Raw genomic sequence first — 24,304 nt, 5'->3', positions numbered from 1 at the left:
TCTCGTCCTCCTCCTCCTCCTCCTCCTCCTCCTCCTCCTCCTCCTCCTCCCGGTGCGATGAGTTTTCCGTGCTCTGCCAGCCGTGGGCTGCTTCGGGCTGGGGGAAGAGCCCGCTGCCTTCGGCAAAATCCGCGATGGAGAGGCTGCGGAGGGAGGCACCGCGCCGCTGGGTGACCTGGGGCTGGGTGGGGGATGCCCGAAATTCGGCTGGGGTGGCCGGAGGAGCTGCGGGTGCTGGCCGCTCGCCCGCGGCACGGCCAGGGGAGGAAGGGAACTGAACCGATCTGTTGAATGCGGCGAGGAGCTCGGGCAAATGCCAAGAGAAGTGCCAAAAGAAAAGGCTCGCTTCCTTCCCTCCCTTCGCTTCGTGGGAGCGGGGCTTTTTCCGTGCCAGCGCAGGGGGTGCGGGGGGGGGGGGGGACGTGCTGGGGCTGCTGTGCAGAGCGGCTCCGTGTGGGCAGGGGGTCCCCGTGGGCAGCAGGGACTGGGGACACGGGCGAGTCCGTGCTGGGGACCATGGCAGGTGCTGGTGCTCAGCTGCACCCCAGGGTGTCGGGCAGGGCTTTCAAGGTGGGTTTTACGCAGGGAACTGAAGCTTAGGTGCAGCTCCGGCCTGACCCTGCAACCTGGGGGCCAGCGTCACCCTTTGGAGGAGCCTGCAGGCTCCCCAAAAACAGGGCGTCACGTGCTTCAACTTTGGCATCAGGCAGGAGGAGGATGGGTTTGTCAGCTCAGCCACCCCCTTCCAGCTCTTCCCAGAAAGGCAACGGCTTTGAAGATGTGGCAGGTCCTAATTATAACACACCCGAACCTGCTCCCGCTGCCCGCCCCAGCTTCGCGCCCGCCGCGGGCACGGTCCCTTCCTCTCAGGCTTCACATCTCCCGGTGGGGCTTCCTCGATGGAGTGGCCTGGTTTCCTGGGCCCCTGTGCTGTCGATGGCCCTGCAAAAAGCCTGGCTGAAAATGGGGGGGGGGGGGTCTTTCCCCCCCCAGGGGGGGCTTTCTGGGCTGGCTGCAGGCAAGGGCTGGCGCTGTCAGCCCGGGAGCTCCGGGTGCTGGTCCGACGGGGAGCAGGAACGGTGCACGGTGCTGCGGGTACCGGCACTCAGGCTGCGCTCCCCTTCCGAGCCAGCGCTGTCCCAGTTTGCAGAAGGTGATCAAAAATTAATTGCGGGATTTGGCCACGTGCGGCGGGAGCGGGGACGAGCGCCGGCTCCTTCCTCCCGCCGCCGCCTCCCCTCGCCCTGCCGGAGCTGTTTGCCGGGCTGCGCCAGGAGCCCCGCGCTGCCTCCCCGCCGCCTCTCGCCAGGTGAGACGCTGCCCTCGACGCTTCCTCCGTGGCCGAATCCTCCTCGCCTGCCCCTCGCCGTGCGAGCCCGTCCTTCAAACCGAGGGCTTAGCCGTGGCCTGCTTTGCAAAAGGGGAGGGAGGGGGAAGGAGAGAGCTCGCCTGCAGTTAGGGATATGTATATATAGCGCGATAAATATTCCCCGAGTGATCTGCGCCCGGTGGGAGCCTTTTTCCTCGGGCTGCAGCAGCCCCCGGGCCCGGCTCTGGGGCAGTGCGGAGGTGGTGGTACCCGGCGTGGGGCTGCCTTTGGGCTCCCCATGGCCGTGGGGCTGCGAGCGGTTCGTGGTGCGTGCGGGAGGCACGGGGAGCAGCGGCTCTTCTGCAAAACACCCGAGTGTGGCAGCAGATCCCAGCGTTTGCAGGAGCTCGTTGCAGGGAGGTAGAGCTGGGGTTGTGCAGGCGTTGCAATAGCGGTCCGTGCAACCGGCGGGTGGTTGCCGAAGGGGGCTGCGTCCCAGGGTGCGCCGGGTGCGTTTTGATGTTAAAATCCGGGGTCTGTGCTCTCCGCCGCCTGCTGAGCCGTGGCCTTGCTTTTCCTCCGCGCGGATGCTGGGGAACTTGACCTGAATCCTGAAGGTTTTGCCTGTTGAGGGAGAACTTAACCTGGCCTCCCCTCCCTTGCCACGTCTGAATTTTGCGGTGCTTCACGCAGCCTGTGCAGCCAAAAGGGAAAAAAAAAAAAACCAAACAGGAGCCAAAGCGAAGTTCCCCGTAATCGCTGGCGAGTGGGGAAGAGCTCGCGCGCACAAATCGGGGCATTGTGCCGCGCGCTGGCTGTCCCTGCCTGCCGAAGGATGAGCAGGTGGGCAAAGAAATGGCCTTGATTTTCCAAAAAGGAGCCGGCGGCAGCACATGCGGGGTGCGGGCAGGGACATCTTGGGGCTGGGGCGTGCGGTGAGTGCTGGGGGCAGCCCGGTGGGTGTCGGGAGCGGGGTCTGCTCGGAGAGGTGGGCGCGGGGTGCGGCGGTGCCCCGTGCTGAGCCCCCGGCTCCTGCCAGCCCTGCCTGGGAGCCGAATTTCTCGCCTCTCGGCTTTGCCACTGCCGGCAGCGGTGAAACCGTGGTGATGAGTGCTTAGCCGGCACTTGGCCTGATGGCACGTGAGACGTGAACTTGCTTGCCTGCAGCAGCCGGGGCTCCGTGGAGCTAATGGCAGTGAAATAACTCGGTTCTGACTGGGAGTCCTGCAGGGAGCCAGGCGCTGGCGAGAAATCAGCCGTTCCTTTCTTTCCTTACTTGTTTCTTTGCCCTTTGAAGGAGCTTTTTCCTCGCTGCAAAATCCCTGCGTTGAGCGAGCCGCTTCTGCTCCCAGGGGGGGCTGGGGGCTCCAGCGGGGGTGAGGAGCCCCCGGTTCCAACCTACCCCGGGGGCTCCCTTTGAGCCCTGCAGCTGCAATGGGCACAGCATCCTGGGCTGGGGCTCTGCCTCTGAGGCTGCTCTCCTGGGAGCAATGCGGGGTCCCTCTGCTCTGTTTGTCCCTGGAGCTGTGGCAGCACCAGGCTGGGGAAGGGAAATTTTGCCAAAATTCCCTGAGTTGCATGCAAGGAGGATGCAGCGCATCGCCCGGAGACGCACCAGCCTTGGTCCTGGGAGGAGCAGAGCCCTGGGTAAGGTTGGTCTGTCTGGATCTTGGAGCTGTGTGTCCGGCAGCACCCCAGCACTGCAGCTGCGTCCCGGCACCCGTGGGCATCTCGGGGCTCCGCAGGACATGGCGAGCCCGAGCTGTGCCTCACTGCAGCCCTGGCCGGCACAGAGCTCCCGAAGAAGCACAGGAGGAGCTGAGGGAAGGAGCTGCGAGCGGAGAAGCCCGCTTGTGGCCGGGGAAGGATGCGCCAGGATGGGTCTGGGGGGGGTTCAACCAGCCTTGGGTTTCTCCCAGCCAGCCAAGCCCGCTTTGTGGGCATTGGCGGCGAGGGTGGCGATGCCACAGGGCTGGCCGGTGGCTCGGTGGCACGGCCACCGCTAGAGGGGGGCAGGATGCCACCATGCGGGATTTCCTGCGTGGCCCAAGGGTGGTGAGGACCCACAGGGCAGGGGCCAAGTGCTTCCTCCGCGGCTCTCCCTGTCCTGCCGTGGTTTGGGGCTCAGCGAGATGTGGCTGCAGTCCCAGCGCCTGCTTCTGCAGCTCCTGATGCTTGCTGGATTTGCCTGACTCAGGCAGGGCAATAATCCGTGGGATTTGCTGCCAGGTCTGGAAATATGCTTGGTTGGATCAGCCCTTGCACCTCTTTGCAGAGCTCGGATCTGACCACTGCAGGGTAAGGACGAGGGTGAGCGAGGTTCACTTCTCTCCAACAAAGCACTTGTCGGAGGCGGGAGGCAGCAGCTTTGCTCCTTTGGCGCTCTGATAATACCAAGCTCGGTCTGGGATGCGTACCTGCACCCCGCTGCTTGCACACGTGGTTTTGTTCCCCCCTGAGTGCTGCCGTGCAGGCTCTGTGCAGACGGGAGCGGGGCTCCCTCACCTCGCCGCTCACAGCGTGCGCCCGGGGTGCTCCCCGCTCCATGGAGAGCTTGGTGCTGGCGCACGTCTCCCTCCAGATGTGCGGGTCCGGCCTTACGGGGAAGAGGTGCAGGGCCCCCTGGGGATGCAGCTCGCCCTCCTTCTTCCCAGAGCTTTAAGGCTCCTGCCTGCTCGCCCATCACTGGTCCCGTGCCCGTCCCTTCAGCACCGCTCCGGGCTGGGCACGGGTGGTGGGGAAGGGGCTGCTCACCTCCTGCCTGACCTGATGAGTGCTCGGGCTGCACGCAGCACTGGCTTTAGGGTAATTCAGGCTGCATCTCCCTAGTGATTCAGCGAGGGATTCAAACCAGCTCTTCCCTCCCCTCCCTGTTATTTGTGCTTTTTTTCTTGCCTGCCACGATATTTTTACCTTCAGTTCGTTCAGATTATATGATCAAAGGAGGCACAAAGGGGAGAGAACAGAGAGGAAAAAGCTTAAAAGAAGAAAGGAAGAGGCTGTGGGCTGTGGGGGCTCTGCTGCGGGCTGGGACGAGGAGGCTTTTCCTTGGTGCACGTGCCACGTGGAGCTCCATCGCGCCGTCCCCCGATGGGCAGAAACCTGGCTCCGGGGGCGAGGGTGGCAGAAGTGGCCTGATTGCAGCCTGCCCCAGCACAGGGCTGCCCGGGGGTGCTGCGGCATTAAAACCACCCTTGGGTCTCCCCATCCTCTGCCTCTCTGTGGCAGAACCCGACCCGCTTCCAGGGTGCAGCAGGAGCCGGCTCCCGGTGCCGATGCACGGGATGGTGCCTGCAAAGCCCTGGGGGAGATGGCTCTGTCCCCGCAGGGCCGGGGTCCCTCTCCTTGACCCCAGTTCCCACAGGGACGTGCTCGCAGGGACGTGCCCGTGGGGCTGTCCCAGTGGGAGATGGCTTTGCAGGCGGCGGCGGGGCGGCTTTGGTGCCGCAGCGCTCCCCGGGTGCTGCCTTTGGAAACAAAGAGCTCGGCACCGGGTAATTCGCCTGGCTTAAAAGCCCTGGCTGTCAGAAACGCTTTGGAGATGGGCCTTCAAGTGGCTCTGACGGGCAGGGATGTGCATAATTTATGGAGGTGAGTTGAGGCAAGGGCCCTCCCAGCTGGGGTGAGGAGCTCCGAACGGCTCCTCCACGGGTGTAAAGGGGCTTGGCTCCAGCAGCAGCCCCCCCGTGTGGGGCCGGCTGAGGATCCGGCCAGGCAGGCGTGGGCTCGGATGCTGGGCTCTGTGCTCGAGCCAAGAGGAATTGAGGCTGCTTCTCGGGTCTCGCTGTTCCAGCCCGTCTTGCCTGGGGAGTGCATTTGCCTGCTTCCCTCTCTGCTTTTCGGTGCCTTGCATTAATCATGCGCTGCCCTCGCAGCATCCGTCGGCGGCTGCTTGGAGGCAGCAGCCGGGCTACAAGGGAGGGGAAACTGAGGCAGGGGCTGCGCTGCTGGGTCAGGGGCACCTCCAGGGCTGGGGGGCAAAGGGCTGCAGGTGTGGGTGTGCACACAGCCTGGCGAAAGGTGCTGGCACCAAAAAAAAGATTCCCAAGGAGCCCGGGGCAGGTCAGAACCATCACCCGCTCCCCAGCCTGAGGAATTGTCCGTGGTACCGCTGTGCTGGTGGGACCGTACTGAGCCAGCTGGGAGCAGGATCCTGCACCCGTCCAGGTCACCTTTGCACCTCCAAGGAGCAGGAGCCGGATCCTGCAGCAAGCCCTCGGCTCCCTGAGCCGGGATCGCAGCACCCCATGCCCAGCCGAGGGGCATCGTGGTGGGACGGGGCACCCTGGGCTCCAGTGGATTGGGAATGCTAAAAGGCAGAGCTGCTCCTTAACTGCCGCATGAGGCACAGCCTGCGGGCATCGCTCGGGCACCGCTCCCCGTGCCTTCACCACCAGCTCTGCATCCAGCTTCCCCGTGAGCCCTTCGCTCCCTCCCTTCCCCCCCGGGGGCACCAGCTCAGGGCCGAGCACCTTCGCACCCAGCCGCTCTCCTCTGCCCATCCCGGCCGCTTTTAATTTGTGCTGAGCCTCGGCTCCCCTGCCCGGGGCCGGCACAAAGCCAAACTCTCGCCGCAGCTTGGGCGAGCCCTCGGAGCTGTCGATATTCCCCGCTGGAGGCTGTCGATACCTGATGCTCGCAAAGAAGCAGCGGCCGATGCAGAACTCAGCAGCCCGAACGGAGAGCGGTGCGAGCCGCGGTGCTCAGGGGCGCATTTCGGATACATAATTCCTGGTTTCTTCGGTGCCTTTTTTTTTTATTTTTTTAAGACCCAGCTCGGCTCTGCGCCCGCGTGGCTGGCAGCGCGGTGCTCAGGGCGTGCAGGCAGGCGATGGCAACCGCCTCGTGGCTGGGCGTGGAGGAGAAATTTGGGAATCAGCCCCTGGCTGCCCCCGTCCCTCGGATCGTGCTCGTTCGGCATCTCCAATCTTGACCCCACTCGTGCAGGGGATGCAGGCGGGCTGCTAACGGCAGCAGCTGGCTCGTGGCTGGGGCCATCGATGGGGACACGAGGGGGCTGTTGTCCCTGGGGTGCAGCAGGGGGTGCTCAGGGAAGGAGGGTCTCTCTAAAGAGAAAATTCCTCCCCCCCCCCCCCATCAGTTCAGGGTCTCCTGAAGGGGGCTGCTTGGTTCCCGTGCCTGGCTGTGACCCCAGGGCAGGAGGGATGCTCTGGGGTGGCTGGGACCAGGGCTGTGTGCGCATTCGGGTTTGCCCCTCTCTGAGCACTGCCCTGGGGTCTGCCCCACCCTGACAGCTCCCCAAAGGGGGTTTGGGATGGGACAGGTCCCGGGGCTTCCCTCCAACCTGTGCCGAGCTGGCCCTGCTGCTGGGGCTGAGCGTGGCAGGGGCCCTGCGCCGGATGCGCTGTTGGGGCTGAGTCAAAGCAGCTGGCGTGACTCACAAATCCAGCAAATCCCAAATCTTTTCTTCCGGGCTCCCTGCTGAAATCTTGGAATGGCCGACATCTTCTCCACGCTCCTGTCTAATTTCCCCCCTCTTTCTCTCCTCCTGCTCCCCCTTCTCCCCCCCAAGGGCTCTGCAAGAAGGACCCGAACCTCTGCTTGGGCTCGCACCCCTGCTGCCTCTCCTCCCCGGCGTCGCGATGCCGGTCCTGGCACCCACCCGCAGCCCGGCTGCTCGCCGCACCCCGGGGGCTGCCGTCACCCATGGGAGCCGCTGACGGAGCCGCCGGAGCCATGCCACCCACCCGTGCCCTCCTCGCCGCCTGACCGCCGCCGGGATTCGGGCCGCGCGCTCTGCCCCAGCACGGCTTCGGCGATGAGCGGGGGTCGTTTTTGCATGGAGCGTCTCTCCTTCTGCCTCCTCCTGAGTGCCTGGAGCTGGGGCTGGGCGCCCGGGGGTGCCGCCAAGCCCAAAGGCCAGGGCTACCCGCACATGAACTCCATCCGCATCGACGGGGACATCACGCTCGGGGGGCTCTTCCCCGTGCACGGCCGGGGCGCGGAGGGCAAAGCCTGCGGGGAGCTGAAGAAGGAGAAGGGCATCCACCGCCTGGAGGCCATGCTCTTTGCCCTGGACCGCATCAACAACGACCCCGACCTGCTCCCCAACATCACCCTGGGCGCCCGCATCCTGGACACGTGCTCGCGGGACACGCACGCCCTGGAGCAGTCGCTGACCTTCGTGCAAGCCCTCATCGAGAAGGACAGCACCGAGGTGCGCTGCGTCAACGGCGGCCCCCCCATCATCACCAAGCCCGAGCGCGTGGTCGGCGTCATCGGCGCCTCGGGCAGCTCCGTCTCCATCATGGTGGCCAACATCCTGCGGCTCTTCAAGGTACGGGTCCCGCCGAGGCGCCCTGGCCACCTCCACCGGGGCTGAACCCATAAAAAAAAAAAAGAAGTGGTGAAACCACGATTTTGCATGCTTTTACCTCTTCTTCCACAGCTGGGGGCAGGCAGGAGCGTGAGTGTCTTTAAAAGCATTTTCCTGCCTCCCCCGGGTCCCCAGGGATCCCCTCCTCCGTCCCCCTCCAGTGACGATGCTGCAGCAGCAGGCTTTTGTCTCTTCTCCCCCGGCTTCGTGGCCAGGTGGGATGCTGACGCTCCTGGCATTCCTGCCGGGAGCCTTGCGGGGGGGACGGACGGGCAATCGGCTCAGGACAGGGTGCAGGATGAGACCACAGGGCTGGAAGGGACCTGGGGGGGCTCCATCCCAGCTGCCTGCACCCGGCTCTGGGTCCAGCCTGGGCTGCTCAGGGCTTGGTCCCAGTGGATGCTGAGAACCCCCAGGGATGGAGAGGGCTCAGCCTCCCTGGGGAGCTCCCCGGCCCCCTCCTGGGTTGGCACCTGAGGGGCCCAGAGGTAAGGTGCTGCCGTAGCCAAATTCCTGGGGAGCTGCATTTATTGCTGGGATGGGGGCAGCAGCTACAGGGTGCCAGGAGGGGACGGTGGCGACCGCTCTGTGCCCAGGGACAAACCGGGGACGCCGCTGGCTCGTGCCCCTGGCCCCGGGTGTGCGGAGGGGAGCAGGGTGCTTGGGGCCGTGGCGCTGTCTGAGGGCTGGCTCCCCCCTCGCTCTCCTTTGCTCCAGCTGCAGGAAAAGCGAGGAGTTTATAATTACATCCCCCTCGCTGTGCATTTATTTATCCGCAGCAATGTCCTGGGGCTAGAGCGAATGTTTGAACAAGAGCCCCCTTAGCAGCAAAAGGCAAGGAGAAATGCAAACAGGCTGCGCGCCCGGCAGCCGTGGAAGCCCCGAGCTGGCGCTGCGCAGCCTCCCCCTCCTGAGCCTCGAAACCCTCCCTTCCTCGGGGGGCTGGCTGCCTTCCTCCCATTCCCCCCTCCTCATCCTCCCTCCTGCGCCCTCCTGGGAGGGCTGGAGGCTGTTAGCGGAGCCTGAGGAACAGATCGCTGATGGAGTTTGATTTTTCTGGGTCCCTTTTAAAAAACGTGTTAATGTTCCAGGCGACGAGCGAGAGGGCTATTCAATAATTAAAATAATATAAATTAGAGAGAGCGGGAGGAACTTAAAAGCTATTTGCCGAGACAAAAAAAGATTGAATGCTCACTTCAGGGAGGGAGGCAGTGAGGAAGGAGGCAGGAGAGTGACGGCTGGAGGAGTGGGGGGAGCTGTTTTGGGGATGGGTTGGGCTTTTTTTCCCCTTTCTCCTCCAATTTTGCTCCTTGCACAAAGCACCCGTGACCATGCAGGGGGATGTTGCCGAGCCCCGATGCACCCCGGCGCTGGTGGTGGCCCAGTGGGGACGTGTCTCAAGCCTTGGTGTCCCCAGCGTGGGGACCCAACCCTCAGCTCAACTGGGAGCTCTGGGAATCGCTGTCTCCATCTCCCTGCCAGGCGCTGGTGGCCCCAGCACGGGGACATCGCTCCCGCAGGGACGCCAGGTCCTGCCCTGCCCCGCGCTGCCTGCCCGCCGTCGCTCTTTGTTATTCAAATAGTGGCTTTATGGCACGGACATGCTTAAAATGAAAATCAGGCAACTTCCATTTCACGCTGCCGCTGACCTTTAAGCGCGGGCGGCTCCGCTCGGAGGTTCAGCAAAGCGTCTGCCTCCCCGGGCAGCGCTGCGCTCACGGTGTTGCCTTTGCCTGTCCCCTCGAGGGACGGTGCTCGCTCCTGGGCTGGAGCCAGAGATTTGGCTCCTGCGTCGGCCCCGGGACTGCGAGCCCTTGGCGCTGCAAGGCGGTGGTGGTGCAAGGTGCTGGGGCCCCCTTAGCGCAGGGTACGGCCGAGATGAGGGCACGGAGGGAGCGCTGGGGGTGCCCCTGGGTGCAGGATGAGGCTCGTGGGTCTGGGGGCTGAGCAGCTCCCCCCCTGCCCACCCCAGCAGCTGCGTGCACGCTTGCACCCACGCTGGGTCTGCTTCGTGTTGAGGTCCAGGCTCCCCTTGCCCTGCTGGGAGGGTTGTGGCAGTGGTGCTGCAGAGCCCTGGGTGGGATGGGGTCTCGGCAGCCCCTTCCCTCCTCCAGCTGGTCCCTGCCTGGGGGTGCTGTGCTCCCCTCGTCCCGTGCTGTGCTCCCTTCCCGTGCACCCCTCTCTGCTCCATCCCCTCCCCGCCAGCCCGAGCCCATTGGCAGGGAGGGCTCGGCGCATCCCTGGCAGGGGTTTTGTCGCTCCCATGCTACATAAATAAATAATGTGTCCTTCGTTAGCTGCCACTGCCTAATTAAAGCTGTACATCAGCGGAACAACTTGCAGATGCGGCATCCTCTGTCCAAGCTGGTTTCATCACTCCTCGCAGCTCTGCATGCAGAAAAACCTCCCCTCGAATCCCTGCTCTCGCCTCCTTGCGATAGCATCTGTCTGTCGTCACTGCCAGAGCTTTCTGGCACGCGCCGGCTCCTTCCCACCCCTGTCTGCTGCCTCTCCAGCTTCAGCACTACCCACTTGCTCCTCAATGACCGCAGCGTAAAAGAAACCAGGTCCATACCCTGCAAATGCGGCTCCCCAAAAGCTGCGCCAGGGGCTGGGCTTTTCAAACCCGTCCTGAGCGAGCCGGGGCACAAGCAGCACCCGTGGGCTCAGCTGGGGCGAGGAGCATCCCGGGCGAGCGGAGGTGCTGGGCACACGCCCGACACTTAGAGGCGCTCGTTTCCTTCTCTGCAGCGAGGTGTCGAGCTCCTTTTTAGCACCGGGGTGTTGTACAGCGTGATTAATCCACCTAAGGGAGGACGCTGGCCCGTGTGCCTGCAGGCACAGGGGGTTTCGCTGCCCGGGGGTGCGGAGCAGGATCCGGCCCCCAGCGCCGAGCCAAGGACTGGTGGAAGGGAGGTGGAGGAGCGAGCGTGGCCCTCCGCACCGGGCGGCGGTGCTTAGCGGGTAAATAACCTTCATGAAGACGGGAAGGTGGAAACGGGCTGGGGGACTCTCTGATTAATCACCCGCTCTGTTCCTGCCAGTTCATTTCCTTGTTCTGCTCCAGGTTTATTAAAACTAATTGCAGCCTCCCCGGCTCCCCCCGGGCTGCCCCGGCCACGGCGGCTCCCCCGGCACCGCTGGGTGAGGAGGAGGAGGAGGGCGGCAGGGCCGGCGAGGAGCCCGATGAAGGGCAGCGACCGTGGCTCCCTGCACCCCGAGCTTTGCTCCCGGCTAGGTTGGGAGCTTGTTTTTTTTGGGAAAAAAAATAGGATGCAGCCAAGCAGCTGGTTTGGTTTATCGGGTCGTGGCAAAGGGGTGGGCAGCACGGGGAGCTCATCGCTCCCTGCCCCGAGCTGTCCCCCCTCGAGTGTAGCTGTCGCGTGTCACCCCGGAGCAGCTGGGGCCGGGAACTGGAGGAATTTGTTATCAGCTCCATGACACGGTGGTGTTTGGGTACATCGGGATGCTGGAGCAATTTGCCTGCCCTGGCTCCTTTTTCCAGCTGGGGGAAGCGACGGTGACAAGGGCCGAGCTGGCTCCGCACAGCCTCCTCGCTCCCCCAGCCCCTGCGGTGCTTTGTGCTCTCCCTAATTAAAAGCTGCTGTCCAAACGGCTCAATGATGGAAATTCTAATTAAATCAATTCCATCTTGTCGGTGAACCAGAGGCTGGCGTAAGATACGCATGAAATTAATAATTATGGTTAGGGAATTAGCTGCTCCTGACCCCGTCTGGGGTGCAGGGGCACTGGCGCAAGGAGCAGCGGGGCCGGTGCTGCCGTACGTGGGAGCGCTGCATCCCTGCAAAGCCCGGCTGGGGGCCGTGCTCGAGGTGCTGCCTTTGTCTGAATCTTTCCAATCTGGAGCAGATTATGATCCTCTGCCGCTCGACAAAATGCTGCTGTTAGACAAAATGCTGCGCTGTCGTCAGCCGGTGCCGATGAAATGGGTTTCGAGCCCCGGTGCTTTTGTGGTGGAGGCGTCGGGAGAGTTTGAGGTTGACCACGGTGGTGCACTGACAGCAAATCTGACCCAGGGGCTTGGGGGGCAGGATTGTACCCCTAACCCCGGCTTCTGCCTGCTCTCCTACCCTGGGGGAGCTTTTCTCAAGGTTGGGAGTATTTCTGAATGATGCTGACCGTGTTTTTGTTCAAAATAAAGGAGAAAGGAGTTTTTTTTCCCCCCTGTCCCAGGGTTACTCCTTGATCTTGATGGGGTAAGGAGAGCTGATCCCGCTGATCTCCCCACCAGCGCCGTGGTATGTAGCCTGGTCTGGCAATGACCCAGGCAAGGAGCTGAGAGCAGCGTGGTGCCTCTGCGAGTTTGTTCAGGGCTTGTGCTGGTGCCCAAATGTGCGGCCGAGGTGCATTACCAGCTCCCCCCACCCGCATCCTTCTTTCTAAGAACCTAGAATTCCCTGCCCGCATTTCGCTTTTATGGCCCTGAAAGGACTCTTGTCTTTTATCTGAGAAAATAGCTGGTGCCGGGAGTTGGGCTATTGTAAACCAGGAGATCAAAAAGGCAGAGGGGGGGGGAAAAAGGCAGAAGAAATCTATCAAATGGTCATTTGGGAACTGGTATTTTATTTTCACTTCCATCCAAGGCAGTGTAGCGAGGGAGGAAAGCTCTTTCAGTTTGTTTATTAAAACGCGGCTTCCAGTTCATAACCGGTAGATCAACAGGTACGGCCTGGGCTCCGCTTCCCCGCAGGGGTGGGACCAGGCTGTGTGCCCCGGGGTTCATCCCAGCCGTGGTCCTCAGCCGGAGCCCATCGGCCCTTCCACGGGGCGCGGTGTCCCAGGGGAATATCCGGGAAGCCTCCCTCCCCTGCACCCTGCTGCGGGGGACGTGGATCTGTTAAAACTGCTTGGCAGGGAGAAACCCGTCGGGTTTGATGGCCTGTGGAAAGCCAGCTTGGCCTCATCCCCGCCCCGGGTCTCCTCTCCCATGGGCACCGCTGCTTTGCACGCCCACCTGGCCCCATTGCATGGGCACGCTGCACACCAGCCTCCACCCCAAGCCTCCCTGCCCGTCCTCCCGGCACCGCTGCGAGCCCAGCAAGGAAAAGGAAAGGAGAGAAGGAGTGGAGCATCCCCCCCCCTGCTCCCTCCCCAGGATGAATGATTGCTAGACGAGCGCCTCGCCTGCTGAGCAGAATTTTAATCGAGCCTCGCGCACCGGCTCCTGGTCACAGACACCCAACGAGCAGATCACAGCCCCTTGGAAAGGAGCACAAAGCAGATTGTCACAGAGAATAATCCTATTTGTGCCTTGATAAAGGTTCCTTCCTTTCCTTCTCCCACTTGTTCTCCTTCTCCCCCTTTTTTTTCATCTCATTTTGCTGTAGGTAGAGGGGCGGCTGCTCCTTTCCAGGGGCCGTTTAGCATTCAGGTGGAGTCGTGGGCTTATAACACCGGCATCGCGTTTAATAGAGTGAGGGACTGGAGTGGAAAAGGGGAAAATAACAAGGAAGCAGAGGAGAAACTGTGCAGCACGGCCTGGGAGCACGAGTGGAGTAGGACGGGGCAGCCGGGAGGGCCGGGCAGGTCCAGGGGGCGGCTTTGGGGTGAGCCCCCCACCCTTGGGTGCTGGGATGCTCCAGGTCAGGGGCTGTTCCCCCGATGGGGAGGGGGCTGTGCTGGTATCTAAGCAGGGAGGTGTTGGTTGGAAACACCATCGTTAGAGGGCAGGTGCCAACATTTCAGGCTCCTGGTGAGGTGGTTTGATCTTCTAACCTGCACTAGGATGCCTACGCCCCCCGAACCTCTCCACGCCAGCCCGTTCTCTCCTCTGCTGCTGCAAATTAGCTACCTGCTTAACGCAGGAGCGGTGATGGGGGAGGCCAAACGCAGCCTGAGCTGGTTTAAGGCATCTGGTTTAAGGCATCTGAGCCCAGGGCATCCCGGGGGCTTGTTGCAGCTCCCCGTGGCTCCGGCTGTGTTTGTTCTCCTGCGAGCTGCGACTGCTGAATTGTTCCTAAACTGGGTCAGAGGGAGAGGGGGAAAAGCCCCCCACAGCCGGGGATTGCTCTGCGTCCCCTTGCCCTGTAGCGCGGAGCAGTTTGGGGTCAGCGATGCTTTGGGTTTTTCCTCCTCTGTTTACGCCGTGCCTGTAGCCACGGCCAGGCTGCACCTTGGCGGCTGGCTGAGCTCCAGCCCCTGCCATTATATCCCTGCTAAATTCAAAACCACGTCCCTGTGTTCGGCAGGGCTCGGCAAGCCCTTGCGCTGTGCCAAAGCACGTTGCGGAGGTGTGAGTGCCCCACAGGGTGTAGGACGCGGGGGTGATGGATGGGGCTGGCTCCGGTTTTGGTACATCTTCAGTAGGGAACTTCGGGCTGGTGCGGAGAACCTGGGCTGGATAATTTAATAAGCCTTTTCCATCTTTAAGATAAATTAACATCTGTGGTGTGTTTTGGCGATGTGAAGCGCTGGGTAAGTGCTAAGCATCGCATGATCCTCCGGTGCTAAATCACTCTAATGTACTGCGCGAGGTGTGGGAGCTCTGATTAATTTAAAAGGTTTATTTATGGCTTGGCTGGACAGGGTCTGGCAGGGTGCGCTCGTGTCGGTCCCTCATGGGGCAGGAGGCCAGAATGTCGTAGCTGTGGAGTTCAGGGCAGGAACAAGGCTTTATCTATGGCCTCTGCCATGCTACTGGCCCTGCTGGGTGTCGCTGAGTGGTCCCTCAGCCTCTCCCCTGGCTCCTCCTGGGACCAAACCAGGCGGCACAGCCGGGGTTTGGCTGCTGCAGGGCCCAGACGGAGCTGGTCCCTTCTCCTTGTCATCCCGTGGCCTCTGCTTTCCTACGGCCATACCCAGGATCTGGGCATGAGCAAGCCTCGTACCATTCCTTCACCTCTGTTTTTTTGGCACAGGGGAGCTGGTTCCTCCTGGACGCTTCCCAGTTCCTTGATTTCCACCCCCCTGCGTCCTCCTGAGCGGGGCTTTGAGCTTTTTGCAGCTGGTTTCAGCTGGCCTCTTTCTCCTGACGCTGTCTTTCCTCCCCAGATCCCCCAGATCAGCTATGCATCAACCGCCCCGGACCTGAGCGACAACAGCCGCTACGACTTCTTCTCCCGCGTCGTCCCGTCCGACACCTACCAGGCCCAAGCCATGGTGGACATCGTCAAAGCCCTCAAGTGGAACTACGTCTCCACCTTGGCCTCCGAGGGCAGCTACGGGGAGAGTGGCGTGGAGGCCTTCATCCAGAAGTCCAGGGAGGACGGTGAGCAGATTGCCCCCCGTGATGGGGGCTCGGCGTGGGCTTTGGGGCAGAAATGGCAATTGGGCGGCCGCTTGGGTCACCAACTGGGTGGCGCGCAGCTTGTTGTGGGGTGGTGGGACGTGTCTGGTCGGGCGTCTTGGCCTGAGCTGAGGAATGGCTGCGGTGCAGGGGTAGGGACGGGAGCCCCGCTTTAGGGCACGATCCTGGGGGCTCTGAGTTTTGGGGCTGTTCTGCTGGTTGTTCGGTTGCAAGGACACCGTGGTGGCCGGTTCCTAGGCTGGGTGTCCTGTGCAGCACCGCTGCGTGTCCCGGGGTGCTGCTCCTGTCGTCTCCCCGAGGCCAGCAGTGGGGACGTCACCAAGTGGGGATGGCAGCAGCCATCTGTGGGGAGGGCTGGCTGACTGCTGCCAGCTCCTTTCAGAAAGCATCTTGAAATCCCATTCCCTGCACACAAGGGGACCTCAAATCTGCTGGGTCGGCGGCTGCCAAGCGCGAGCTGATCCAGCCCCCTCCTTCCGCACGGAGCTGGGCGCCTTCCAGAAGAAAAGACTTTTACAAATACTCCCAGGTTTTAACAGAAAATAAAGTTGGCACCAGCGCACGCTTCACCCAGTTTTAGTGGAATTATCCCGGAGGGCAGGTGCTTTAACTTGTCTATAGGCTTTGGACAGGTGGAAAGTCCGTGCTCAGCAAAACTCTTTTGCGAGGATTTGTCGGGAGCCAGAAAGCATTTTGCTGACAGGAGCGCAGGGATGCTTAGGAGGGATTAGCAGCCTCGGGAGAGGTGGAAAAGCTCGCGGGTACCAGCTGGTGGCCAAGCACCCGCCCAGGGACCGGCTGAGAGGGGCGAGGACCCCCAGGCACTGCTGCTGTGGGTGCTGTTGCAGTGGGTATCAGCCCAGGCAATGGCTCTGTGCGCCCTTTCAGGGGGTCTGGAGCTGCCCGGAGACCCCACAAAGGGGCTGTTGGGGCTGCTCCTCGCCCCAGCTCCTCTTTGCCTCTGCGGCATAGCGTGTGCAGGGTGAGCCGGGAGCTGAAGAGTGTTTTCCGAGGCAGTTAAAACCCTGCAGAGTACAGGCTGCTGCCTATTACTGGCTTAACTGTGTCTGAATGGCACATTAAGTTCTGGCAAAGTCGGTGGGACACCGGCCTATCTGGAGCTAGTCAAACTGTGTTATGGCCTTATAAATGGATAAAGGGAATAAAAACTTCTAGGTGACGAGCTCCTAATCAAAGCCCTATAAATAGGAACAGCGTTAATTCTGTCTCTCGCGCGCGCCATGGCACTGGGAACCGGCTGTGCTTTTAATATACAGAGAAGCCCATCTGGGGATTCAACCTGGAATCTGCTCTTCAGGATTTTAACTTGAAAAGCAGAAAAAAAAAAATCTTCACGGGCCTACGGCTGCAGGAGGAGTGCGTGGGGACGTTGCGGCGTCGATGGCTGCGCTGACTTGGGGCTGGCTGTGCGGCTCGGGGCGTGCTGTGCGGGTGTGAGCGGTGCCGGGGGGCACGTGCTGTGCTGCGGCTGTGCACACAAAATCCAGGTGCCATGGGGGTACGCGGGGCTGCGGGTGTGCAGGTTGGGCACGCGTGGTACCCGGAGCATCGGGGCGGCAGGTTGGGGGAACGATGCTCGTGGGGGGGGGAACGATGCTGGGCTGCAAGCGAAGGGCTGTGTTTATGGCTCTGTTAACAGCTTAACCAGTAACCCTACTGGGGTTTGTAAATGCTAACAGCAGCCCCATCTGGCTCGTGATGATAACGAGATTTGTCTGATGACAGAAATAAAGGGAAAGAGGCCTTTTGTGGGAATGAGGGGCATTTTGCATAGGTTTTCCACCCAAAAAGGAGTTTCCTTGCCTTCCTTGGGCTGGCAGGTCCTGCTGGGTGCCCATGTCCCAGGATGGGAAGGGCTGATGGGACCAGTGGCTGACATGGGGAGAGGACAGCAGCGTTGGGCTCAGCTGCCATGCTATTCTGTCTAGCCCTGGCGTGCCCTAATTTTGGAGAGAACAGGGCATCACACGGCCACCCCGTCCTGGCCAGTGCTTCCCTGCGGGGTCTGGGTGCAGGATGGGGCCAGGGGAGTGGGCCCGGTTCAACCCCTCCACTACGCACCAGTAAGGAGCAGGGGTAGCGACTGGTGGTCCCACTGCAGCACGAGCGCTTCTGGTTTGAGATACCTGTGGTTACCGTGAATTCCTATCACCAGATGGTTAATGATATGATGGCATAATTGCAGTGTAAACGAGTGTACATGGAGTTGAAACGCACGCGTATTAATCTGGGACTGAGGCAGTCCTGTAATTTGTATATCCGCATAACCCAACGATTATGTGCATTAGTGATAATTTAGTTATCAAAAAGCATAATTCCACTGTAATTGCGGCAGAACGGCCGCGTGAGCGCAGCCCGTGCGTTATCAGCAGTAAACGCCGCTCCCCTGCTCCCTGGTGTACAGGAGCTGCCGTACATCAAACCCGGCAGCCACGTGGGGCCTGGGGACGCCGCCGGCACGTGGGTCCCCGCCTGGGGTCCGAGCTGCTCCAGGGGCATCTCCTGGCGTGGATGCTGTTTTTCCTGGCTCCTGCAGCCACGGAGGGCGGCTCTGCAGCTGTCAGTAACGTGAGGATGGGGACAAGAACATGCCCTGTGTGTGTATATGGATGTCTTTTTTTTTTAATTTGAAAATCCCCCCCAGCCTTGTGCAAGGTTTGGGGAAGAGCCTCGCTGTGCTTGCTTTGCCTCTCCGTGTTCCCCCATAAATTCGGATGGCCCTGCTGTCACCAAATGGCTTTACACCAGCACAGACCCACTGCGAGCTGGCGAAGGATCCGACCCTTTCTTTTATAGCCTGTTCGTGTATGCCCGGCTCTCATTTCCACTCCTCCAGCAGCATAAAGGACCCGGCAATTTATTTCTGCCTCAAGGTGCCTCTGGACTGTCAAAGCGATGCAGGAGGGCCGCTGCTTGAGGATCTGGCCTCTGCGTGTCGTTTGTCAAGCCGCAGAGCTCTCCGGGTGTGCTGGCACGGGGTCTGGGTGCCGCAGGGCACGGGTGGGCACGGGGACGGTGCTGCAGGCTGGGCGCGCGTCTCCCTGCGTGCCGGCGCGCTCGCTCTCCTCCGTAACATCGCTCCGCTTCATTTCTCATGCCAAGCCTGAGTGTTGGGAGTCGGGTTTTATTTCCATCAGGCAATAATGCTCATTGCTGTAGTTAGCAGTTAGCATTCAAGCTGTTTGCTTTCTGATGCATTATCAACTTGACCTTCAGTTTCAATTTTTAGCAAAGCTTCGTGCTAAAGCGGCTTCTGCTGCGGCGCAAAGCGTTTCTGCTCGAGGCACGAACTCGCCCCCCTCCGCTGGTGGGCTGGGAAGAAGTTGGCCCTGGGGCAGGTTATTCTGTTGAGCGACCCACGGGGGCTGTCTTGCAGCCAAGGGCTCCTTTGCCAGCCTGGCCCAGGAGGGCCGCTAGGTTTTATGTACTGCAATTACTCTGTTGGCCCCTGGCAATTGCTGCCGGTTGCACCGACGGCTGGATGGTCATTATTCACGGGAGCGAAGGGTTTTTTTGGGTGTTAGCACAGCCAAAATGTTATGTCTGCCAAAATCTGTGCTTTACTTGGGCACTTTGAAACATTTTAAGTGCATTCTCCCCCAAAGCATCCTGCAAAGACGGGGGGTATGATCTGTGCGTGCAGCTTGGCACCAAGGTGCGGGTGTCCCAAGCTCCTCTCGCAGAGCATCCCACCGCCCCTGGGTGTCCCCTGAGGGAAGGGACAGACCTGTCCGCAGCGCCCCGGCTCTGCGTGTGCTGACATCTCTGCTGTCGCCGAGCTCTTGGAGGCGAAGCGTTAGATTTATGTTTATGTAATTTAGCTGGTGCGCACGGCGTGTAACGCCATGCGGCGTAATGTGCCGCGCTCTGTTTTGTGAAGAGGGCAATATTTCTAGGCAAATGCACGACTCCTTAGTCATGTGTCTGGATCAATTTTACACTGTCATTTCCCCCCTCTATTGTTTTATCCTTCGCTGAGTTTTCTATATTTTTAGTTAAGAGCCTGATACGTATTTGCGACGCATTTGTTCATTACCGTGTGACATTCATGGCTGTCTTCCTGCTTTTAGCCGGGCTCATCACTTTTGCTTGATGCATCCGAATGTCACCCCCAAAGGGGGATCTGACGATCGCAACCGCGCACGAAGTTTGGGCGATGCTGAACGTGGGCTTCAGCTGCTGCCGAGCCCTAAGGTGCCAGGCAGCACCCAGTGCCACGTTTCAAAGGATTTGACGTGCGAGCGTGGAGGTGGCCGGCCCTGGGGACCAGATGCCACTGATCCCGCAGATGCCACCTCCGTGGGGTGGACGGGAGCACAGCTGCCTGTTATTCCTCAGGGCTGCTTGCAGGGAGAACTTTTTTTTTTTTGGCACGCCACCACCTCCAGCAAAGAGACAGGAATTAAAGCGGGTGACCTTCAGCCCTGTGACGAAAGGAGGTGTGATTAGCAGTAATGCAGAGCCGGGCGAGGAGGGCTGCCCGGCTCCCTTTCATCTCGGAGGATTGCTGTTCTTCTGCAGTCAGCACTCAATTACTGCGTCTCACCGGAGGGCTGTTATTTGCTGCTGGCGTCTCCGCTCCCCAGCCAAATCCTCCGCTCAGCACCCGGCACGGAGCTGGAAATTTTTTCATGGCACGCTGCCCGCTCCGGGGCTGGATCTGCAGCCTGGGCTTCGGGTGAACCCGCTCCTGCTCTGAGGCTGGTGGCTTTTCTGTCCCCTCTGGGGCTCAAGCCGAGCATCTGCCTCCACAGCGTGGCTCAGGAAAGGTCCCTGGCATCCTGGCACCAAAACCAGCCTGGTTATACCCATCCCCTGGGCAGAGCCCTTGCTCGCGTGGCTCTGGCTGCAGCCACCTTTCCCATCCCAGCATTTTCCTTGTGCTATGCGTGGGGACAGCGAGCGTCCACGAACCCCAAACCTGTGGGGGCACGCTCAGCGAGGGACAGGTCTGGTCACTGGGGCTCGGGTGCCATCGCTGCTTTGGGTCTCCAGACTCCTTCAGGCTCCGCAGAGGCTGAAGTTGTGTTTCCTGGGCCGCTTTTCTATTTATTCTGCCCCCTCTGCCTCTTTTCGCTGCAGTCAATACCGTGTGCTATAATGCAGCCAGGAGGCAGGCAGGCAGGATGCCAGGCTCTCCTCTGGCTCCAAACAGCCTCGTGCCTCAGTTTCCCCACCTAAAATAACCTCCTCTGCAGGAGCAGGGTGTCTTTGGCGGAAGCTCCTTCCCATGGGCACAGTCTGTGGGGTTGGTGCCTAAGGGAGAAACCTGGATTCCAAACATAGAGCAGAAATTTGGTTGTCTCGCTGCCCAGAGGAGTTGAACCTCGCGGTGCCATGGTGCCACTGCCCAGCCTCCCAGGGCCCCCGCTCGGAGCAGAGCGAAGACTTGCTTATTTCCCCCCCCTTCTTTTTTCCCCTGTTGCAAATTTATTAATTACTGATTTAGGCTGGCAATGCAGGCCATTGAAAAGCAGGCGCAAATTGCTCAGATTCATAATGTCTGATGAGATTTCAAAGCACTAAAGAGCAGCAATTGAACCCGTTCCAGGGCTGAGGCTGGCAGCGAGTGCCAGGAGCCTCCTGTGACGGAGGCGCGATGCGATGTGTGCCGGGAACCCGGGGTGGGCAGGGAGGAGCAGCCACCAACCGTGTGGGACAGGGCTCCAGAAATGTGGGGCTTGGGGGGCTGCCACTGCTCCCTGCTGTGTGTGCCCAGGAGGGACGTGGTTTGACGCCCGTCTGGCAGTGAAGTGCTGGAGTCGTCGCTGAGATCTTGCTGCTCTCGAGGACGCTCTGGGGCTGGCTGGGGGTGACAGAAATAGGACGGTGTCCCCAGGCTCACCCAGAAAGTTGAGCTGGTAGTGGGGGGGTCAGCAGGGGGACTGGGAGCTGTGGGGCTGCCTCCATGCACGGGTGATCCGAGCATCGCAACGAAGGAGGGATTGGAGCTGCCCGTAATGAGGAGCGGGGTGCCTTGCTGGTGCTGCCCTGCTCTGCTGACTTGTGCACGGGGCTGTGTCCCCATCCCCCTGCCGTCCCCAGCCCTGCCTGTCTGCAGGTACCCACAAGCTGGGGGAGACGTCCCCAGACTGCAAAGCCTCCCGTGGCCGCGGCGTTGAGGGTGGATGGATGCGTGGACAGCGCCTGCTCTCGCCCTGTGCTGAGCATCCTGTGCTCCCTGATTAGACCAAAGCCATCCCCGCTGCCAGGCACTTTGCCTCCACGAGGGCATGGAGATGTGCCCCTAATGACTTCTCCTCTAATGAGTCAGGTCCTCGGGGCTTTGAAGTGGCATGGATAATGAGTCCTAGGGCAGAGAAGTGCAGTCGCAGACGCACCAATTAAAGACTCTGGGCTTGGAAACCTCATTTAAACGGCCTCATTTGCGAAGGGGAGGCGGGGGAGCGCACAGCGGGAGGTGGGCATGTGCTGGGGTGCGGCTGGGTCAGGGCTGGGTGCTCCCCGCTGCTCCGTGCAACGTGATGGATGTGGGCACAGGGACCTGCCGGGTGTTCCGATGGCAACTTGGGCTTGGTGGGAGAGGGAGCAGCCAGAGGTGCCCGGACTTGGCCTCCTACCCCTGCTTGGCTGTGGGTTTGCAGCGTCCCCGCGTGTCCCTGTGCCAAGCTAGCGTGGGGCCGCTGCAGCCTCCTGCCAAGCTTCCCAAACGCCGCCGCAGCTGGGCTGTGCACGGCCCCGTCCCCTCCTCGGGCTGCCCAGGGAGCAATTCCCAGCTGGGTGGGGGGCCGTGCACGGCCCTCTTTGCGGCACGGCTGAATCAGCCCCCACTCCTCCGACCCGACGTGTTTGCACGGTGCTCCGCCGCCGCCAGCTCTGCAGGGAGCCCGGGCAAAGCGCTCCCTGATTGATGGTGTACGTTAGCGACAGCAAAAGCTTATTATCTACCTGCAATCAAGAGGGCACTTGAGCGCTGCGCTTCCCAGAGCAGCTGCGCTCCCACCGAGCCCGTAATGGTGGAGATTAAACCCTGACCTGTGTTTGACAACACGCGTTAACCCCGCCGCAGCGAGGAGAGTCCCCGGGCGAGCGGCTGGCGGCGGCGTGGGGACGCTGGGAGGGGACATGAGCGGGGGGGGGACACGGCCACGTGCTTGGGGACGGCGTGGGCTGCGCTCTGCTCGGGGAGGGCTTTGCCCACGGGGCTGCTTTGCACGGCTGGGATGGGTGCACGGGGCTGTTGCAGTTTTGCTCTGGGGGACAAGGCGAGAGCCCTGGATGCTGAGCTCCTGGCAGGCCAGAGGAGGGTTGGCCCCACGGCCAGCCTGTCGCTTGTGCCCTTTTTGGGGCTGTTTCTTGCTGCAGGAGCTCTGTGCCCCTCGGTGCTGGCCATCAGCAGGATGCCACCTCTTGCTTGAGCATCCTTAAACCGGGTGCCTACCTCTGAGTATCTCCGGGTTGTGGGGTGCTTCCCCAGGCTTCCTGCACCTCTCTGGCTCTCTCCCAAAGCTGGGGGAGAAAAGGAGCTCAGCTCCTGCCCTCTCCCTGGTCCCAGGGTCACAGAGCGATGCTGTGCCACCCTGGCGGAGGAGGGAGAGCGTCCGCTGCCTCCCAGCCCCCACCTCCTGCCTTTAATTTCGTGCTCTAAAGGAGTGTTTTGACTAAAGGCAGGGTTGTGGAGGTAGTGGGAGCATCGCCTGGCAAATTCCCCTCCCTGCCGCAGTGCCGGGGGCCATGAATAATGCAGCTGCTAAAAGCTGGGGGGGCTGCTGGAGGTGAGCGGGGCGGGCGCCGAGCTGCTCCCTCCTCTGCTCCGCTCTGCCCACCCCAGCCCTGTCCTCCCCCGGCTGGCACTGGCCTTTTCCCAGACCATTAATTAAGAAGCAAAAGCGTATTTATTAACTGGGGTTACCAGCATTTGCGTGGGGGCTGGAGGAGGGCTCCCAGACCCTCTGGGGCTTTCCCCTGGGCTGCTTTTGTGCTGCTATTTTTAAGTAAGGAGAGCCCCAGTTAGCTTTAATAAACTAGAGCAGCTGCAGACACCGGCGTCGGTCCTTTGGGCAGTTTTCCTGCTGCATCCAGCCGGCTCGCTGGGTTTCCCTCCTTGCTCTCCCCTCCTGCTGGCCTGGCTGCATCCTGCTCGTGTGCTCCAGCCGCTGCGGTAATAAGGTCCTCATTACGCCCTAATTGGCCGTATCCTTTTTTTTTTTTTTCGCTTTTTGTTACATTCCTCGTTAGTTTGATTTAACGGAGCTGCCACGTAACTCAGCCACTTCTGAATTGCCATCGATTTAGTCTCCTTTCTTATTTATTTATGGGCCCATCTCTCGTGCCACCTCCTCATCCCATGCGTACGAGCAGCGAGCCCTTGGCCAGCGCTCACCTGGCCACAGCGGTTGTCTGACGTGGATGCTCAGAGCTGCTGCCTGGGGAAAAAAAAGGGCAATAAACACGTGGGGGCCACCCCACGCTGCTGCTGCTGCGCTGGCAAAGTCCCAAAGCTGGCTTTGTTCTGGCCCTGCTGGGGGGCTGCAGATGCTGGGCACGCACCACGCCCCCCCCATAGCCCCGTGCTGCTCGTGCGTGTGCTCAGATGGAGGAAGAGGCAGCTTGCCCGTGGGATGCACGTTACTGGGAGCCTCGTTACTGGGAGCCTCGTTACTGGGAGCCTCAGGGTGTCGGTGCGTGGTGGCACGGTGCCACACCATCCCCAGCGCTGTCACGTGCGTGCGCCCGCCTGCCTGCCTGCGCCGGGGCTCCTGGAAGGCTCTGGTGTTTGCAAACTGCTGCTTTGGTTGGATTTTTTCTTCTGATTGCTATGGAAACTGTAATTAAGCCGCACTGGCTGCGTAGCCCGAGCCACCGTCTCAGCCTGGCCCCGTGTGCCCCAGGCAGGGATGTGCCCGTCCCGCCGCGCCCGGCCGATCTGTCTGTCCGGGAGTCTGTTTATCCAACTCCCTCCTCTCCATCCATCTGGCTCCCCAGATGGGAAACTAACGTCAAATTGGCCCAGTTTCTTACCGGAGGGGAAAAAAAATTAAAATAAAAATCTCCGTGGTTTGGCTGCGTTGGGAATCAGCTCCTCTCTCGGTCTTTGGGCTACAAGGGGCAAACGACCCCATTTTGCCCCAGCCCTGCTGGAGGGAGCGAAGCCTCCTCTCCTGGAGGCCTCTGGCTTGTGGCCTCTCCCTGTCCTCCTCCTGCTCCTCTCCAGTGCCGTAATTGTAATCGGGGGAATCTCAGCCCGCCTGTTAATTGCTCTGACCTTTGCTTAAGCGGGGATCTTTCAGTGGCAGGTGAGGTATCAGCCGTGTCATTTACTATGCAAATTGAGACCATCAATTACATCCAGAAGGTCCTGCAATGTTTAATTTTCTCTCTCATCTCTCTCTTTATTGGCATCTGCAAA

The 24,304-nt window shown here is 61.1% G+C and overlaps 1 protein-coding gene across 7 annotated transcripts in view; it reads left to right on the top strand.

Moving 5' to 3' along the window:
* The first annotated feature begins 119 nt into the window (after positions 1 to 119).
* GRM4 (glutamate metabotropic receptor 4) overlaps positions 120 to 24,304 on the top strand; it is a 42,352-nt gene continuing 18,167 nt past the window's right edge. Inside the window, exons 1-3 of one of the 7 annotated variants that reach the window (XM_035347083.1) lie at positions 120 to 170; positions 6,843 to 7,607; positions 14,658 to 14,874. In XM_035347083.1, the coding sequence (XP_035202974.1) occupies positions 135 to 170; positions 6,843 to 7,607; positions 14,658 to 14,874 (1,018 nt within the window). In that variant the 5' untranslated portion in view covers positions 120 to 134. Of the gene's footprint in view, positions 171 to 1,174; positions 1,310 to 1,467; positions 1,730 to 1,786; positions 2,153 to 2,872; positions 2,957 to 4,473; positions 4,481 to 4,879; positions 4,901 to 6,842; positions 7,608 to 14,657; positions 14,875 to 24,304 lie in introns of those variants that run through there. The other 6 variants (XM_035347088.1, XM_035347087.1, XM_035347086.1 and 3 more) reach the window with 6 other exon arrangements.

Source organism: Oxyura jamaicensis, chromosome 26 (genome assembly GCF_011077185.1).
Source record: "Oxyura jamaicensis isolate SHBP4307 breed ruddy duck chromosome 26, BPBGC_Ojam_1.0, whole genome shotgun sequence".
Taxonomy (NCBI): domain Eukaryota; kingdom Metazoa; phylum Chordata; class Aves; order Anseriformes; family Anatidae; genus Oxyura; species Oxyura jamaicensis.
This window is presented reverse-complemented; position numbering and strand designations above follow the sequence as displayed.